Raw genomic sequence first — 19,674 nt, forward strand, 5'->3', positions numbered from 1 at the left:
TTTGTTTTTTGTTTGTTTGTTTGTTTGTTTGTTTTTTTGAGAGAGAGAGAGTACCTAAGTGGGTATGGGCAGAGAAAGAGAGAAAATTGGGGTGTGGAGGAACAAAGGGAGAGGGACAGAGAGAATCCCAAGCAGACTTCACGCCCAGTGCGGAGTCCGACATGGGGCTCTACCTCATGACTGAGAGCATGACCTGAGCCAAAATCAAGAGTCAGGCGCTGAACCAACTGAGCCACCCAGGTGCCCCAATTTCTTGTGAGTTTTAACCTAGTAAACACTAACGGTACTGAAAGTGTGACCCTAATAAACTTAAAAACCACCAGAGGAAAATCAGGTGGATCCAAAGGAGGGTGTGATTCCCTCCCACCTGTTACCTCTGTCAGTTTCTCTCTTTCAGCATTGTCCCAAACTGAAACTGACACTTGATTTAGGAGCCCGAGACCCTGGTCTTCTGAAGACCTGGATATCACTCTCCCTGAAGGATGAAAGGATTGAACAGAAGGCTGAGTTAGTTAAGCTCTAAATAAAACACAGGCAAATATGAATGATTTAGGGTTCCTTTTAAAATATTGTTTATTGGTTTACTGGTTACTAATAAAGACTTTGAAAGCTGTAACCTTTTCTACCTAATGTGAAATGTCAAATGGAAATAGAGAAAAAAGAAAATATAACTCTCTATTAAATCTCTAACTATCCCGCTTCCACCTTCTGCTAAAAAGCAGGATGGGAGCTCAGTGATTGGTTCCTAACATGACAAAACATCTGGAAGAACCAGCATCTAGATGCTAGAGCCTTTCCTGGGCTATGTACAGGGTAGGAATCTGGTGAGCTTTGGTGTAGTCAATGTGACCTTGGGGTCTCCTAGGTTATTGGCAAGTGAGGAGCCCAGACAGTTCCCCAAGAGGTAATCAACTCTATGCAGAGACCAAGACAGGCTTGAGGTAGGCATCAGATGAGGGGGCAGCAGGGAGGTCACACTGGAAAAGAGACAGGGATCTAATCTCTGGGCAAAGAAGATAAAATTCTAGTTCACAAAATAGTGAAAATTTTTGCAGATGCTATTTTTAAAAATTGTTTTAAACCAGAAAGTGCAGTAGCTGCAAACATATTTGAGCATTATTTTGTTTTCCTGTTATTGAAATTTTTATTATTTGGTTAAAATTTCCAAAATAACACATCTAGAATTTATTACAGTTTCTGATTGCAGAGCTGTAACTCTGAAGACATTTTGTCGCTAAGTTCCTTTGTTTTGGCTTCCTCTTATTTACTTGTGAGCTAATTGCTAAATGTGATTTATCTCGGAGCCTTTTAATGTTGTATTCTCTACAAGAAGGTTTATCCACTGCAAATAAGACTAAAAAGTGTGTCTCTAACACACACACACACACATTATCTTCTATCTCCTTATTTCAACATGGATGACTTGAATGTCACCTTTTCAGCTTTAGTGATTTTGGGACCTATGTTCTATTTCAGAGATGGCCTGCCTTGTGCACACTGACTTGGCCTTTTTGTTTACTTCTCGAACTGTTAGTTTCGCTAATATCCCTTCCTAGACAAAGCCATTCATCAATTTTGCTTGATTTCCCAAATTAGGCTCAGTAACACAGTGTTTCATCAGTGATGCTGGACGGTATGTCCCTGAGGGGGGCCTGTATTTCTCCTCTAGTTAAGTTCAGTTGTGTACTGGGGTGCATAGTGTCTTCTCAAAATTCATGTCCACTTGGAACCTCAGAATGTGACCTTATTTGGAAATATGGTCTTTGCAGATGTAAATGAGGTAAAAATTTGGATGAGATCATGGTGGATTTTGGGTGGGCCCTAAAGCCAAAGATTGGTGTCCTCGTGAGAAAAGGAGTAGACACAGAGGGACATGCAGGGAAGAAAGTCATGTGAAAATGGAGGCATAGACTGGAGTCAGGCCACCACAAGCCAACGACTGCCAGGAGCCACTCAGACCTGGAAAAGGCAAGGAAAGATTCTTCCCTAGAGCCGTAGAGAGAGTGTGGCCCTGTTGACAGTTGGTTTTGAACTTCTGGCCTCTACAACTGTGAGGGAATAAATCTCTATTATTTTAAGCTACCTAGTGATGACAATTTGTTTTGACAGCTGTAGGAACTAGTACAAGGGGCTTCCTAAAGTTAGACTGTGTATTGGGTGGCTCCCCAATACTCTGGAGGACCTGGCAAGAGTCTGGGGCATTAAGAAGACTGGCAGGGCAGAGAGACGTGTGGCTACAGGATGACTGAGATGACCGCTACTACAGGGGGCACCGAGTGGGGGCTTGGGGACTGGGACAAGGCAGACTAAAAGCAAGACAGATCTATTTCTGTGCTACCTGGGCTGCCTCTCCTTTCCTTTGGCAGAGGACAGAACCAGCTTAGATCCTGGGAGAGCTGAGCCCTAACATGGGCCAAGCGTCAGACGGCCTCTTCTAGACGTAGAGCAAAGCAGGAGGTCAAGCAATGCATTACACAGAATGGCTGGATCGTTGAAAGTGTCTGGCTGTGCACTCAAGTGTTCTCTATTCCTGAGCTTGGTCAGCACCATGCCAGTCCTATTTGCATCTTTAGGTACGGCTAGTGGGTGAGTTGAAGGCTTTCATCCTCAAGCCCAGAATAGTTCTCCCGGGTGTCCACTCCTTGTCAGTAGTACTGCTCTAGCCCGGTTCAGACCTTCTGGGTCATAGATGGAGAGCTGTAGTAATCCTTCCATGGTAACGACCGCGCACAGCCTTGTCTTTTTTTTCTTTTTTTAACTTTAATGAGGAATCAATCGACAAATATAATTGTATACATTTAAGGTGTACAATGTGATGATTCGATCTACATTTACAGTACAGAGTGAGTGCCAAGATCAAGATAATCGACACATCCATCACCTTACAGTTAAGTGTGTGTGTGTGTGTGTGTGTGTGTGTGTGTGTGTGTGTGGTGAGAAGGCATATGATCTACTCTCATCGCTTCCAAAAATACAGCACCATATATTTTTTTAAAGATTTTATTTATTTATTTGAGAGAGAGAGAGTGAGTTGAGAGAGAGAGCACAAGCAGGGGGAGTGGCAGGCAGAGGGAGAGTGAGAAGTGGACTCCCCACTGAGTAGGGAGATTGATGCAGGGCTCGATCCCAGGACCGTGGGACCATGACCTGAGCTGAAGGCAGATGCTTAACCAACTGAGCCACTCAAGTGCCCCAACACCATATATTTTTTAAAGATTTTATTTATTTATTTAAGAGAGAGAGAGCACGAACAGGGGCAGAGGGAGAGGGAGAAGCAGACTCCCCCACTGAGCAGAGAGCCCAACACGGGGCTCGATCCCAGGACCCTGGGATCATGACCTGAGCCGAAGGCAGATGCTTAACCAAGTGAGCCACGCAGGCGCCCCAAGAATATGACACCATATTAAGTGCAGTGACCATGTGCACAGCTTTGTCTTGAGTGCCATCTATAATATTCACTTAATTGTCACAACCACCCTGTGAGATGCCGGTACTCTTATTCCTTTTCACAAAGAAGTTCAGTAAATTACTCAAGGCCACACAAATTGGCCTTGATTTCCTGAGTATTACTTCTTCCAGTTGTATTAAAAATTGATTTATGCTTTCTGTTGATTGGGGGTGGATATGTGGTACCTTAATACACATACCAAATAGATTATCACCGATTGTGAATGTGTCTAGGGCCGTGGAGGATAAGACCTGGCTGGGCTCAAGAGAAAAAAGGATCAAACATTCCTCTCATTTGTTGGGATAAGAAGGATATATAATTTTAAGTAAAAGAATAAATTGTAGAAGGATTTCTTACTGTACTTGCTGAGGAATGATGGGAGGGAAACAGATATTTTAATGATATATCTTTGTCAGTTATGTCAGGGCCTTTGTTGGCTGAGTGCTGTGGTTTGGATGTGGTTTTATGTGTTTCATATAACTTAATTTTTTTCAGATGGTATGGGAGAGCTTTTCCTAGGAGTGGTCATTGGGGCAGTCCTATTCGGGTAGATGTATGTAAGCAGCAAGTGGCAAAATAATCAGCTGTTGGTTTTCTGCAGCTGGTATTTCTGTTAGGCGTCTAGGCTTCTGGAACACTGTCACCTTGGGGGAGATGAGGCAAGTCGATGACCAACTTTTAGGCGTGGCAGTTGCATCAAGGATGGAGAATTGGCTACAAAGTACTCAGAAACTGGGTGGGATGCATTTTCTTAAGCCTCGCCTTCTCACCATCATGGACGCTGGGTGTCGCTGACAGTTGGTGCAGGGTGTTGGTTTCATTGTTGACTTTGGCCATGGCTGGATGGCAAGATACAGAGCTTACTGACCTTCAGATCAGGTTTTGAACTACTGGATGATTCAGGCGCTCTCTCTGTGAGAGCAGGCGTTGAGGATGCCCCTGAATGCGAGGACCTGAATCCGTCAGTGGAGCTGTGGGCACAAGGAGGGAAGACCCGGTGCGTGTTCTCAAGGTGAGTGTGCTGTCATTGGGGTGACAGCAACAGCAGCACTCAGCAGAGTCCTTACCGTGGGCGGGGTAAGAGCCAGGCCTTAGCTGCCATTTGCTTTGTACCTGGATCTCAGTGAGGCTCCGACGTTCCCCATCTGGAAAAGGAGGGAAAATAGCACCCATCTATAGCGTTGTTCTAAGAATGAAATGTGATAGTCCTTGTAAAATTCTTACTGTAAGGCCTGGTACGTAGTAAGAGCTCGGTAGAAGTTAGAATGCTAGCTCTTAGTGTGGCTGTCATACCCATACCATATCATATCATTAACATATATTAATATTGTCCCAGTTGTGAGAATGAAAATTTCCCATCCTCCTAGGGGAAGACCAGCTGTTGTGTGGTTACCAGGCAACGTCAGAACGTGTTGCATGGCTGTGGCAGCCATCTTTCACACTTCCATCAGCTAGCCCATCACTGACAGCAGCCCCCACGCCCCACACACATGGTCCCTGAGCCAGACCGCAGAGCAGCCTAACTCCAGTGTCGAGCTTCTGCAGGCCAGCCAAGCAGCAACACCCTCACTCTGGCTCTGCTTCTGCAGCTGGAGGTCCGCGGCTGCCTAAACATGCCAGCTTCTGGAAGTCTCCAGCCCCTGAGCTCAGAGGGTCCCCGGCCCTGTGCGAGATCAGCGCTCTCCGCTTTGCTCGAGGAGACTGCCTGCTGATGTGCAGCTCGCCCTTGCTAGCAAGCGGTAAATGCCATTTTTCATTGAGGTGTTGAGGGGAGCCCTCTTCCTTTCGCAATGGAGAGATGTGTAATGTGCTAAGGGATCGCGAAGAGGGGCTGTCTGAAAGAGTTCACACAAAGAGGTGAGTTTAAGTTCAAGTCGTGAAGTGGGAGTTACTTAAGTCCAGAAAAATTGCAGGGGGGAGGTTTTCTAATTTGAGGGCACATACCGTGAGTGGAGACGCAAGTGAGAATGGCAATGGTTTGAGGAGCTGCCACCAACTTCGTCATCCCTGGGCTCCGGGCGGGTGTAGGGTGGGGTGTTGGAAACTAGACTGGAGCAGTTCGTAGGGCTGGACCGTAAGGGCCTTGGCTTCCATCCTAAGGAGTTTTCCTCTTCTGGTGCTTCTCAAACATTTTTCTCAGTTTCTGAATTCTAACCACAGAGGACACTGAACTTTTACCATAAGAGGGAGTTTCTTTGAAATCTCCCTATTGGGGATATTTGTCATTCTTTTTTGGCTGCCCAGCATCTGAACTCTGTTTTTGTGCTTGAATATTTTCCCATAGGAGGGAAAAAAGCAGGATCTGTTTTTTTTCCCACCGTACAAACTGAAATGCCAGTCCTTGCTTTTCCAGTCTCCCTTTCAGCTAGGACATGGGCAGAACCCGAGGTGGGAGTGGACGAGGCGAGAGGAGACCTGGTCATGGTGATGGTGCCGGTCGCTAGCGTGAGGTGTGAGGACTGCACGCTGTAGATTAATCCTATGATTCGCATATTCCCCAAATGTTAATATTGCTGAAATCAGGGTACTCCTTCAAATCAGTGCTGTGGTAGAGTTTGATAAGAGGCATTATTTCCTTTTTTCTTAAAAAATAAAATAATAACGTAACGGTCTTCGAGTCAGCAACCTCAGAGGTGCAGACAGCTCAGTTTTGGCAGAAGTGTCCACATGGGACCAGTTCTGAGCAGTTTTGGCCTCAGAGCCTCATGGCTGGTTCTCCAACCCTTTGGGTTAGTCTGTGAGCCTTCTGATAAATTCATTATTTGCTTAAATTAGTTAAACTTTGTTTCTGTTGTTTAAAACTAAACATCTTGACGGGTATACTCATGTCGTCTTAAAAAGTTTTGCAAATGCCATTTTTTTTATACTGTAGTTTATTATCTGTTTTAACAGAAAAAGGATTTTTTAAAAGATTTATTTATTTATTTTTGAGAGGGAGGAGAGAGAGTGTGCATGTGCGAGTGGAGGGAGGGGCAGAGGGAGAGGGAGAGAATCTCAAGCAGACTCCCCACTGAGTGCAGAGCCCAACCTGCGGCTTGATCTCATGACCCTGAGACCATGACGAAGAGTCAGATGCTCAACCCACTGGGCCACCCGGGCACCCCAGAAAAAGGATTTTTTTTTCTTTAAATCTTCACTTAAATTTGATGTCCCAAGAAACTATGTCATGTTAATGACTCACAATTCAGGTGACATTATGGAGAATGCATCCAGTGAGAGTGCGGCCCTCTGGCATTTTCGCTCCAGTGTGTACCTTGTGGGCTTGCATCACGCTAACACAGCCCCTGATGCCTGCCATTCCTGTCCCTGGGACTTGACTCGAGGGCAGGAAGCACTGTGCTGGCCATGGAGAGCTAGGAGATGATTTAACTTCCCCGATGTGACCAGATTCACAGAATTGCTTCTGTGTGCTTTCTTTATCTGTTCTCATCGTCATTCACCTGGGGGAATCCTGTCTCCCTTCAGGGTCTCCTTTATCTTAAACTCTGTGGAAACTAGTTTAGAGCCTGGAGCTGTGGCTTTTGGCTTTGAAATGCCAGATATCTTTTGTGCTCCAAATGCTTTTGAGTTCTGATGTTCTGGGAGTTAGCTCTTCCTTCATTCCAGATAATTGCTGGGTTTCCAAAATTAAAAAAACAAACAAACAAACAAAAATCAAAACAACAAAAAAAACTTCTTTCAAATTAAAAACTTTCTCAGCATGAGCGGTGTTACAATTAGTACTTGGGTCTAATGAATCCTTCTTAGACTTTTCCCTGGTCCGCATGCAAACTTTTCTTGGGTTACCTTTGCTTAGAATAAGTTTAGCCCACGTGCGTCATCTACTCTTCCTGTGTAGAAGGAAGCATGCTTTCTAAATAGAGACCCTCTTTGAAGCAAAAACTTTAAGTATTCTATTTGTGGTTGAAGAGCCTGATGAAAGACTTAGACATAAACAGTCCTAATCACTGTTGATTGGGAAATTAGACACAGAGACTGGGAAGCATTTGGTAAGTCAAGACTCAGCCTCTGAAGAGTTGGTCCTGCTTTGTGCTAACATTGTGGATGGAAATCTTTGAAGAGGGAGGTAACAGTTAGCATGTTTGTGGGAACCCCCCTCCAAAGTCTCGTCTCTGGGGCATTACTGAGGGGACCTAATACCAAAGACTTGGCATCTTTTAACTACAGTACTGTTAAAACAGATGAAAAGCCATAATGCAAGTGAACATTAGGCATTCCTAAGATACCACTATTTTTTATATGTCTCTTCTCTTTAGATATCTTAGAATAATTTTCTTGTCAGGATTTACTTCTTGCTGCTGTTCAACTTATTTTTAATTTGAGATAGTATAGTACATAGTATTCCATTTTCACTTCAGTTTATTTTAATTCCAATTATAAAATGCTTTTTAAAATAGGTTTCTGTGAAATTAAAATCCATCTAGGCATTTCTGGTTTCTGAGATAATATTACTTCCCTTCCTCCTTCCACTGCCTTCTGTAATGTCCCTCGAAAGGAAAACCAAAACCCAAAACCATATGTTTTAAAGAGGGGGGCAGGGATCTGATACTTCCACCACTTATTTTTCTTTAAAGATCTTATTTTTGAGTAATCCCTACACCCAACATGGGGCTTGAACTCCCAAACCTGAGATCAAGAGTCACATGCTCTTCCAGCTGAGCCAGCCAGGTGTCCCTTCCACCAAGTCTTTCAAAGGAGAATGTTGGAATGACGTGATGCTCCTTTGTGTTAGCTATTCCATATTTTGTGAGAACAATTAGACTTTCTTAATAGTCCTCAATGACTGGCTCAACAGAGTGAAAGACACATGTCCCTTGTTAACACAGGAATATGTTTGGAACCCAGTGTGGAAAGCCATGTAACACCCTTGTCTAATGCTGTATTTTATTCAGCACTAGGATAGAGTTCAGTGTTCAACAGGAAGTCCTAACGCTTTCATTGGTTCAGAACTTGTAAGAAAAAGTATGGGTTAAATTTTATATGACCATCTTCTATGAAAACTTGTTAGAAGTAATAATGTAGACAGAAGAAACACTTAAGACTCTGCCTCTTTCCAAGTACTTAGATGCCCTCATTTAAGAAACATACTCGATAAGTTATGCTAATGGATGGGAAAGCAGTCTGAAAAGTTTACATACTGCAAATGCAAGCTGCTGTTAGTATTTGGCAGTCTCTTATTTATTCAGTAAAACAGCTGTTCAAGGCCCTTCTCCGGGCCAAACTCTCTTAGCCTCATTCCACTTAGAGAAATGAGCATGCAAGCAATGAGAAACTGGCGTTTTGGTAAAAATATTTTGTGGTTCCTATTGGCCAGGAATTCAACTGACATTTCCCTTAAATTCGTCCCAATCATTAGGTTTCCTAAATCCGCCAACAACTGCTCCCCAGCATTAAGCCCTGGTACTCAGTGGACGTGTTATGACTGACTGAATGCATCAACAGATATTTTATACAGTGCTGAGGCCCTGCAAGAGAGTGAAAGAAAAGCAAGACACAGACATTCTCACTTGGGGTACTTACATCTTAACTTGGAGACATAAGCCCCACACACAGATTCTGCATATACCGCAAAGCAAGGCTGTGTGGGATTAAACATCAAGGGGATTGAGAAGAGAGTCCAGAAGGAGAGAGGCAAGACTGTTTGATATGGCCTCAAGCCATCAGAGGAGATGGGACTTGAAAGGGACCACCGAGGACCCATGGGATGTGGTTTGGACTATATGTTTATGTACCCCCAAAATCCATATATTGGAATCCCGATCCCCAATGTGATGGCATTTGGAGATGGGACCTTTGGGAGATGGATTTGTACCCTTCTAAGAGACAATGAAAGAGAGAAGAGGTTTCTTCTCTCTCTGGCATGTGAGGATACAGCAAGAAGGCATCTATCTGCAAACCAGGAAGAAAGCTCTCACCAAGAACCAAATTGGCTGGCTCCTTGATCTTGGACTTCCAGCCTCCAGAACAGTGAGGAATAAATTTCTGTTGTTTAAGCTACCCAGTCTATGGTATTTGTGTGATAGCACCCTGAACTGACTAAGACAGGATAGACATCCCTGGAATGAAGAAACATCTTTGAGATGTTAAAGATGTATGAATTGAGGAAAGGTGTATGTATGAATTTATCATCTTTGAGATGATAAAGAGTATGAATTGAGGAAAGGTCTAGGTACAGAAGATCTCTTAACAAGATATTTCATATCTTGTGGTGTTCTCAGGCTTATTGATTTGATTATCCATTATTATTATAGAAGGTAGGAAATAGACAAATCTGCATTGACTTAGCGAAAACCTAGAAATTATTGTCTCCTTCCTTCCTCCCTCCCTCCTTCCCTTCCTCCCTCTTTCTCTCCCTTTCTCTCTCTGTCTTCCTTTCTTATGCTGTTTTCTGGAGTGTTGATCTGTTTTGCTTGCCACTATAGTCCCACAGCCAGATCTATCCGTAGCAGTGTATAAAGTATTCAGTAAATACTTGAATAAGTAGCCACAATGGAGCCACAGAATTTATGAATAACTATAACCAGAAGCCCCCCTCCCCCCTTTGCCCACCTGCTCACTGAGTGTGGAGCTTTCTGAGTTTGAGGATCCCTAGTTCTCCTTGTGCCTGACATTAGTGGAGAAGCTTGAGGGACTGGGGTAATTTTTGCGATGGTAATTTTGGATTTTTCTCCTGACTGCTTTGGAAGTAGAGAATAATTTGATTCTTGCTAATAAACTAAATAAAATAAACAAGGAGCTTGTGAAATGAAACATTGAGGAATATTTAAAAGCAAAGAATAACAGACATAGTTTAATAATTTCAGAAAATAACATGGTAGAGATTCTGTATCAGCAGACTGTTTACTTTTTCAGTGTAAAGGAGAATAAAAGATGGTTTTTCTTAGGATGGTAATATTCTATAGTAATTAGAGGTACTTAAAGGAGTTTACATCTCAACTCGGAGGTAGACGACCTAAAATATACATAAATATTTAATTTACTAAAATCATAGAAATTGGCACTTCTGATTCTTCAGATTATAGTAATCTTTTAAATAAAGAAAGAATAAAGTCTTGAAATAAGTCACTAGCTTCTGTAATAGGCTAGAGAGGCCATGTGGCTGAGAAGAGAATAGAAACTCGATGAAGACGCCATCAGCCTTTCCTTGTTGCCCACGCATTGTGACTATGACCCCTCCCGGTAGGAAGGCTTCGTCTCGTGTTGCCATATCTGCACGTGCTGACTCACTGCTCCAGTTGACCCTTTTGGTCATAATTATTAATTCTTTGCTGGTGAAACTGTATCTTTATTAAAATTTAATGTAAGTAGACTATAAGAAACAGTGGCCACTATTTTAAAGATCATTATTTACAGCTTCTTTGGGGCACCTGGGTGGCTCAGTTGGTTAAGCATTGGACTCTTGGTTTTGGCTCAGGTCATGATCTCAGGGTCCTGGGATTGAGCCCTGCATGAGCCCCGCGTGTTGGGCTCCCACACTCAGTGGGACGTCTGCTCCAGGATTCTCTCTCTCTTTCCCCCTTGCCCCTTCCCCCACTTGCACGTACACCCTCTCTAAAATAAAAATAAAATAAGTCTTAAAATATGTAAAAAATAAAACATCTTCAGACAGAAGTCATATGGTTGAGTGCACGTTTATCAACATTAAATATTTCTTTAATTGCTTTACCTTGATTTTCCACATTGAGTTAAAATCCTGTAGCATTCCATTAAAATAAGACGTAAGTAGGGTCAGGCAATAAGCTTCCTTTTCTCTGCATTTTCGTTCCATCTCTCCTTCTTGGACTTTTCAGTCTTCTATTCATTTGTCTGTCTCTTAAATGTTTTTAAAATCAAGTATTTTTATTTTAGATTATAAAAGCTGTACACACCCAATAAGCAATTTAAGCAATAGAATAGTTTATAAATTAACATGTCCCACGAAAAACCCACAAGTACGCAATCACACACACACATGATCTTCCCCTCTACCTCTCCACATGAGCCCTTACTGCATATACCATTTTGCAGCTTGATATTTTTTTTTTTAAAGATTTAGTCACTTATTTGAGTGAGAGAGAGAGAGCATGTGTGAGCGGGGGCATGGGGGGTGCACAGAGGGAGAGAGAGAGAGAGAGAGAGAATCCTCAAGCAGACTCCCCGCTGAGTGAAGAGCCCCATGTGAGGCTGGATCCCAGGACCCTGAGATCATGACCCAAGCTGATACCAAGAGCCAGCCTCTCAACTGACTGCACCATCCAGGTGAACCTGCAGCTTGATTTTTCATTTAGCAACCTATCATCAATCCCATAAATATTGGTATCTCTCAGCATTCCCTTTTCTCTTGCTGCACGTTCTGAATGGTGTCACACCACTTTTAGTTTTAGCCACCTTCATGTTCATTCCCAAATATATCTTTGCAGCGCTGATGTGTCTCTGTCACTCCAGCCCGTCTCTCTGCCATTGCCTCATGGGCACTAATACACAGCTCTCCCTGAATGCTCGTTCTCTTCTTATCTCCCTCTCAGGGAGCAGTGTATTTTTCATCTCATTTTCCAAGTCCAGATGTGGCATCATCTTCAGTCTTTCCTGTTTCTCCTTCAGCCACATTGTGCCGAGCACCAGTTGCTCCTACCTCTTTAATATCTTTTAGATCAGTTTTTCTCCATTCTGACTACCGCTTCTGTGATGCCAGGTGAGTGTCATGTCTTCCTTGGGTGCTCAAATAGTCTGACTGCTCTCCCTTCTTCCAGTCTCCCTTCTCACCTCCTAATCCATCTGCCTCACAGGCCTCAGATGATCTTCTGAGCATGTCTTAATACTCAGTGACTTGCCAATACCTTTAGAATAAAGCCAAAACTCCTTAAGACTTAGAGGGTTCATCTGATCTGGCCTCTGCTTGTGCCTTGCCTGCCTCATTGGTCACCATTCACACCTGTTTGATTCTAACCCCAAACACAGTCGCCCACTCTGAGTTCCTTGAACATGCCATGCTCTCCCTTACACATGTTTGCCTTTGTACCTTCTGTCTCTCCATCACCCTGTTTCATCCTTTCGGCTACTTCACAGAGACTTCTTTCACGAACTGGGTTTGGTGTCATTCCTATATGTTCCCAGAGCATCTCACACTTACCTTTATCATACTGTACCATTGATCATACTGTACTGTCATTACCTGTGTATGGTTTGTGTCACCCCCTACCCCCCACTAGCACCACCACCATTGGTGACTACGCTATGAGCTCCCTGAGGGCAGGAATAGGGAGAGCACCGAATGTAGCACCTGACAGGAACTGCATATTTGAATGAGGAATGAACATAGTCAGAAGGCCAGGAAGCCCATAAAGCTGAGGGGGTGGTTTGTTCCTCAATCCTAGGAGTTATGATGGTCAAGTCAGAAGCTTCACATGCCTTGAGGGATCAGGCTGGTTCAGATCAGGGTAAACACCTTTCAGGGCCTGGATGTGGCACTGTTGCCCAAATGCCCTTGGGAAGACTTCCACTGCTTGGTAGGCATTGTATTCCCCCAGTCCGTGTATTGTTTTTCCTTGTAAAGGACATCAAATTTGTTACTAAGTTGTTTTAGTTTTGTCATTTGACAGTTTTGGTGACAAGACGGGATCCCAACACAGCTGCTGAAGATTCTGGGGATGGCCCTGAGATGTAGGCGAAGGTACCTAGAGAGCCCTTTTGGTTCACTCCCTCTTTAGCCACTCTCCAACATCTTTGGAAAGCTGCTCTTGGATCAAGTTCTGAATATTTTGCATTGTGAGCTCTTCAACTTTGTTCTAATACTTCCGACTGTAAAATTGGGATGTGGAAAACTCTAGAATTTCACAGGGTGGAAATTGGAGTGGGAGCAACTCCAGATTTTCACAGCGAAACTCACAGGTCTCAGGAACTGTGCACAGGCAGCCGGAAACCGTAAGTCTGGTTGAATTAGGGAGGATTACTTCAAGGGAGAATAATGAGTAGGATCCCTCAATCTAAAGAAAGCAAGATGGCAGCTATTAGGGGACTCACAAGGCCTCAAGGAAAGCCCACAGTGTAAACTACTGGGAGACTTGGGGGAAATAAATCAAGAGCAGAAATTCAGACTTTTTTGACTAATGGGACATCAAAATGTAATCAGGCACAAGTCAGACTTTAATAAGCCATCAGTGTTTCCTCCATTATAAAGTGATCTTATGAAAGGAATGATAGAGCTATTGCTAAGGGAACCTCAGAAGCTAAAGCCGCAGAACTGGTGGGCACAGGTTGAGCATTTAAAGCTGTTAGAGTGCTTGCCACCTAACTCTAAGACTCCTGTGCTAGGAGAAGTTGGTCATGGAACATGTTAGAATGACACCAGGTCACATACCAACCTCAAAAAATTTTTCATGTAAGAAAGTACACTGAGAAATATCACGAAATCCTCAACCCAGCTGGACATCCCTCTTAGGGATTAATTTGGCCCCAAGAGATCCAAAACTTCCCTAAAGAAATGGGATCCTCAAGTTTCGAAGAATTAAGCACACTACCTTCTGGCACATCTACTTATTTTATGTCTGAGAAATGAGGTCCCAGAAGCTACAGATATATACAAAAGGCAAAAATCTTACTAAGACAGCTTAGAATCACAATGGCCATTGTAGGGAACATTTCAATTAGACAAGATTGTTCATTTAAGAAGTGCATTTGAAAGTAAGGTGTTAAAAGTTCAGAAATAGCTGAAGTAAAACCAATGAATGACCAAAGTAGTAATTAATAAAGTATTATTGTGGACACACCAAAAAGACAGTTCGCAAGCTGGGCACTCAAACCAAAACATGGAATGAGGCTCAGGGCTACATTGTTATAAGGCAACTGATACAGTGGAAGGCATTCATTGTTTATTTTTCACAGTGATTGTTACAGTATTAGAAGTTTCTTTTCTTTTTTTTTTTTTAAGATTTGTTTATTTGAGAGAGAGAACAAGAGAGAGTGCATACATGAGTTGGGGGAGGGGCAAGGGGGGGCAGAGAATCTCAAGACGACTCCCTGCTGGGCATGGAGACTGAAGCCAGGACCCTGAGATCATGACCTGAGCTGAAACCAAGAGTTGGCCACTTAACCGACTAAGCAACCCAGGGGCCCCTGATGTTAGAAATTCTTTAAATTACAGGGAACTAGTTAGTGGTTACCTCGTAACAATTTTGGAAAACAGTTTAAGTTTTGTTTGTGATTTCCAGAGGCATAAGCAAGAAATGACCCAGGTCAAGTTAGTTTTGCAAAATAAGCTAAATTAAGCTTTGCCTTTATGGTTAAGCTGGTTTTGTCTGCTTGGGGAATTTCTGAGGCATTTGTTTTTTATTTTACCAATTCCCCCCTTTTGGTCATTCTCTCAGCAGGCTGAGAGTATGACCAACCAGTATGGCATTATTCTGGGTTACCACCATTGATGTAGTCGGGCCAAAGAATCACATAATTGCGGTTTCCACTGGTTAAGTCATCAGGCTGGCGGGTCATGTAGTCACTGTCTTCATCATTTATGTAATTATTGTTGATTTCATCCAGTTGTGTAATTCTTATGGATACCAATAGGTGTGTGAATGGCTGCTGATAGACATTTAGAACCCTCAAGAGTATACTAACCTGGAGAGGCTATAAAGAGAACAATAGCCAAGGACTGAGAAATTCCCCAGAGCAGAAATTCCCAGGAGCCAAGATTTAACCAATTAAATAACTCAAGTGGGTTATAATCAGATTCAGTTTTAGCTAAGCCAATCTACATTTTTTTTTTGGATCACGTGTAATTGGATTTCATTTTTTTTTTCTGAGTTACTTATATAGGCACAAGATGATGTGCTAGCAAATTCATCTGCTCATGATTACTTAGGAAAGGATGAATAACCAGATGTTTCTTTTCAGAAGATGGTATTGCAGGTGAGCTTCCACCTAAATTAGACCTCTATATGATGTGAGCAATCAAGCAATTTAATGAGAGGCATTTCTATGGAAACAAAAGAAAAACAAAAAGTTAATAAAGGAGCAAATTATAAATTCAGGTTCTGAGTTTGGAGAGCAGCTAGCTGAGATTTCTAGATGTTGGTTTAGAAGCATCTTCAGATAGAGTGAGGGCAGTACTGGCATTCTGACAGATTTTCCTGGTCTGCCATTGGAATGTCTCTGGTGAACTTTCTAAGTGGCTCCATAGGAACAGGCATGAAGATTTTCCACACATGAGCTGTTGTGGTGATTTCTCTGAAAGTTATATGAAGTTGTCCAGCTTGATCTTTCATGCCCTTGGGAAAGGGGAGGTTTTAGGTGTACAGTGATTCTAAGTCAAAGAATGGGAAAAAGTAGAAATGTTAGTTTGGAAAGTTCTAAAAAAACTAAAGTTCTAGTTTGTCAAATATTATAGGAAACTAGAAGAATTCAGGATCCAGTCCAATTTGCAGATAGAAAACAATATCTTAAAGACAATTAACAGCACTAGAATCTGATATCCACAAAGATGTATTACTGAAACATTATTTTTCTTTCTATAATCATTCCTATTTCTGTCAAAGATAACCACAATAAGACTAATTTGTTTGCAGATTAAGTCTAATTTCAATAAACTTGGCCTGATTATTTCCATAAGTGCATCAAGAATAGTGATTGACCATATAAACTCTTTTAAATCTGCTTTGCTGGATTGTAACTTAAGAAATCTCAGATTGGATTTTTAAAAGCCTTTCAAGGTTAGAAAGCCAAACCAAGGACTTGTCTAATTGTGTCCTGTTACCTGGAGAACAGAGTCTTACTGAACTTATGCAAATACATACATTGTCAAGAATACTTAATGAGTTTCCAAACTCTGGGGAGATCAGGTAGGGAGAAAATGATAAATATTTCAACCCTTGTTGCAAAGCTATCTATAACTTACAGAAATTTGGTAAAGTATAGCTTCAAAGAAAGGAGAAAAAGGGGTCTTTTAAATCTGGAAAACAAAATATTAAAGAATGAGCAATATTTTTTTAAAGATTTTATTTATTTATTTTAGAGAGAGAGTGGAGGGAGAGGGAGAGAGAGAGAGTCTCAAGCAAACTCCCCACTGAGCATGGAGCCTGATGCGGGCTTGATCCTACAATGCTGAGATCATGACCTGAGCTGAAACCAAGAGTCAAATGCTTAACTGAACCACCCAGGTGCCCCAGAGTCAGCAGTTTTAAATGAAATCATAAAAATTATGATTGTGTTCATCAGGTTCTTCAGTCATGTCATTCTTGTTTTGCTTCATCCTGGGTTAGCAGCTTTATGAATCAATCAGCTTTCCATTAGAATTTTAGAAGTTCTTACTCAGTTTAGTGTTATGATCTTAAAGTCAACAGAAACCTGCATTTTAGGGTACTTCTTAGGGTTTTTTCCATGAATCTCTTTGAAGGTAAGGCATTTTTGCAGTGCCAGTACCATACTGTTTTAATTACTACTACTTTGTAATCTTGAAATCTGGGATTGTGATACCTCCAGTTTTGTTCTTCTTTCTTAAGTTTGCTTTTGCTCTTTGTGGCCTTTTGTGGTTCCATACAAATTTTAGGGTTATTAGTTCTAGTTCTGTTAAAAATACTATTGGTATTTTGATAGGGATTGCACTGAATACATAGATTGCTTTAGGTAGTGTGGATAATGTAGAAATATTAATCTTCCAATCTATGAACATGGTATATTTTTCCATTTGTTTCTGTCATCTTCAATTTATCAGTGTTTTGTAGTTCAGAGTATAGGTCTTTCATCTGCTTGGTTAAATTTATTCTAGATATTATATTCTTTTTTTGTGCAATTGTAAACAGAAATGTTTTCTTGATTTTTTTCTGCTACTTTATTGTTAATGTATAGAAATAGAACAGATTTCTGTATATTAATTTGTATCCTTCAACTTCACTGAATTCATGTATTGCTTCTAGCAGTATTTTGGTGGAGTCTTTAGGTTTTTTTCTATGCATAGATCATGTCGTCTGCAAATAGTGACAGTTGTACTTCTTCTTTACCAGTTAGGATGCCTTTTATTTCTTTTTCTTGTCTGATTGCTGTGACTAGAACTTCTAGTACTATGTTGAATAAAAGTGGTGAGAGTGGACATCCTTGTCTTGTTTCTGATCTTAGAAAAACACAGTTTTTCACCATTGAGTATGACTTCAGTTGTGGGTTTGTTATATTTGGCCTTTGTTATGTTGAGGTATATTCCCTCTAAACTCACCATGTTGAGACTTTTTGTTATGAATGGATGTTGAATTTTGTCAAATGCTTTCTCTGCATCTACTAAGATGATGGTATGATTTTTAGCCTTCATTTTTTATGTGGTATGTCATGTTGATTTATGAAAATTGAACCATCCCTGCAGCCCTGGAATAAATCCCATTTGATTGTGGTAAATGATCCTTTTAATGTATTGTTGAGTTTGGTTTGCTAATATTTTGTTGAGGATTTTTGTATATCTCAATAAGGGATATTGGCCTGTAGGCTTTTAGTTTTTTGTTTTGCAGTGTTTTTGTTTGATTTTGGTATCAGGGTAATGCTGCCCTCATAGGATGTATTTGGAAAATTTCCTTCTTCTATTTTTTGGAATAGTTTGAGGAGAGTAGGTATTAACCCTTCTTAAGTGTTTGGTAGAATTCACCTGTGAATCTATCTGGTCCTGGATTTTTATTTATTAGGATTTTTTTTTTTTAATTACTGACTCAATTTTGGTACTAATAATTGGTCTGTATAAAGCTGGAGTTTTTGAGGCAAGTGAATAAAGAATTTTAGACCCAGTGGATTCCATCTTTCCCCTTAGATTCCCTAAGATCTCTTAATTTGAGGGGCCATCTGTTTTTCACTGCTGTACCCAAACACAGGGAATCACCTACCTCCCACTCCCTTTTGAATAGAATAGTGTAACTTACCAAGGAGTTTCAATAAACAAAATCCAGGTATGCACAATAAAGTTAGAGAGCTCAAAATGCAACCGCCCTCCCCACCCCAACCCCACATACACAAAGCCCAGATTGAAGAGATACTTATCCTCAAGTTCCAGGGTCAGCAAGAAAGCAGTGAGCTAAATGGACTCTGGGAATCAGCGCTTGTCCTTGGAGTCATTGGGGTCTTCTTTGGATTTCCCTTTTGAACCTATGAATTGTCAAATTTCATAAATAACAGAAGTAAAAACGATTTACCACTGAAGTAGTAATCAGTAAAAGTTTATTGTGCACACATCAATAAGATAGTTCACAAACCAGAAGCACGCAAACTAAAACATGGGATGAGGCTCAGGGTTATATTATTATAAAGCAGCTTATGTAGTGGGAAGGCATGACTGTATATTGTTCATAGTGATTAGATAAAGTATCGGCATTTTCTTAAATTATAGGGAATTGGTTTTGTCTTCTCAGAAATTTTTCAAAGCTGGCCTCAGTTTGTTTTTTATTTTAACAAAATGTTCCCAAATCAAACAAACAGAATGAGATAAATATTTTAATTGTCATGCAGAAGTCACCAGAAGTCTTCAAGATTCCAAAAGAGCTTCATTGAAAGATTCATTGCAAAAGGCTGATGAAAAATTAAAGACCCAATGATACCTAAAAACAAAAGGCTTCTTAAGACTGATATGTTTCTTTTAACTCCCCTCTATCTTCCTTTTCCTCAGTACTGTATTTTACTAATCCCCTATCTGAGTTGACTTTCCACTCTGACCATAAACCATGAGATCATAAACAAAAATCCATCAAGTTAGTGGCCATACAACTGCAACAGCTCCAATGCCAGAAACGAAAAAACCCTGTTTCACTTCCTAGAGGCCCATCATCAACACACTGGCCCAGAAATCAGTGTCTCATTTGTAATCAATGGGATTACTGGAAAAAAACATTTTCCTCAAAGGTTTTTTTTTTTTTTTTTTTTTGGTCCAGTTCTTCCACACCAACTCAAATGCCCCCATATCTACCCTTGAAGGAGGGCCCCCATATGGGCTCCTCTTAGAGTTGCCAGGACTTCAAGGAATTCTCTAGTAAACTCTTACCAGTTGCTCTCTTAAATAGCCAAGGGGAAACTAAATTAAAATTAATGGAAAATCTTGCTAAATGCTGGTAGATACCAGAACTACACTCTCTAAACCCCACTCTCTTTGGAGACTGCAGATGGGATCTTGGGAAAACTGGCAGAAGCTGGTAAAGGCTAAGAATTCTTACTGGAGTTAGCTCTCCTGACCTCTTTAGTGCCTGGTTGAGGGAGGAAAGTGAGATTTCATGTTATCCCTTCCCTTCTAAATT

At 41.3% G+C, this 19,674-nt stretch overlaps 1 protein-coding gene across 14 annotated transcripts in view; it reads left to right on the forward strand.

Moving 5' to 3' along the window:
• The window catches only part of FAM13C (family with sequence similarity 13 member C), a 134,261-nt gene that overhangs the window by 22,809 nt on the left and 91,778 nt on the right, over positions 1–19,674 (forward strand). The window contains exon 2 of one of the 14 annotated variants that reach the window (XM_048218942.2): positions 8,805–9,415. The exons of the other annotated variants lie outside the window; for them this stretch is intronic. Within the exon in view, the coding sequence (XP_048074899.2) occupies positions 9,275–9,415 (141 nt within the window). The 5' untranslated portion in view covers positions 8,805–9,274. The remainder of the gene's footprint in view (positions 1–8,804; positions 9,416–19,674) is intronic. 14 annotated transcript variants of the gene reach the window in all.

This window comes from Ursus arctos, unplaced genomic scaffold (assembly GCF_023065955.2).
Source record: "Ursus arctos isolate Adak ecotype North America unplaced genomic scaffold, UrsArc2.0 scaffold_7, whole genome shotgun sequence".
Taxonomy (NCBI): Eukaryota; Metazoa; Chordata; class Mammalia; order Carnivora; family Ursidae; genus Ursus; species Ursus arctos.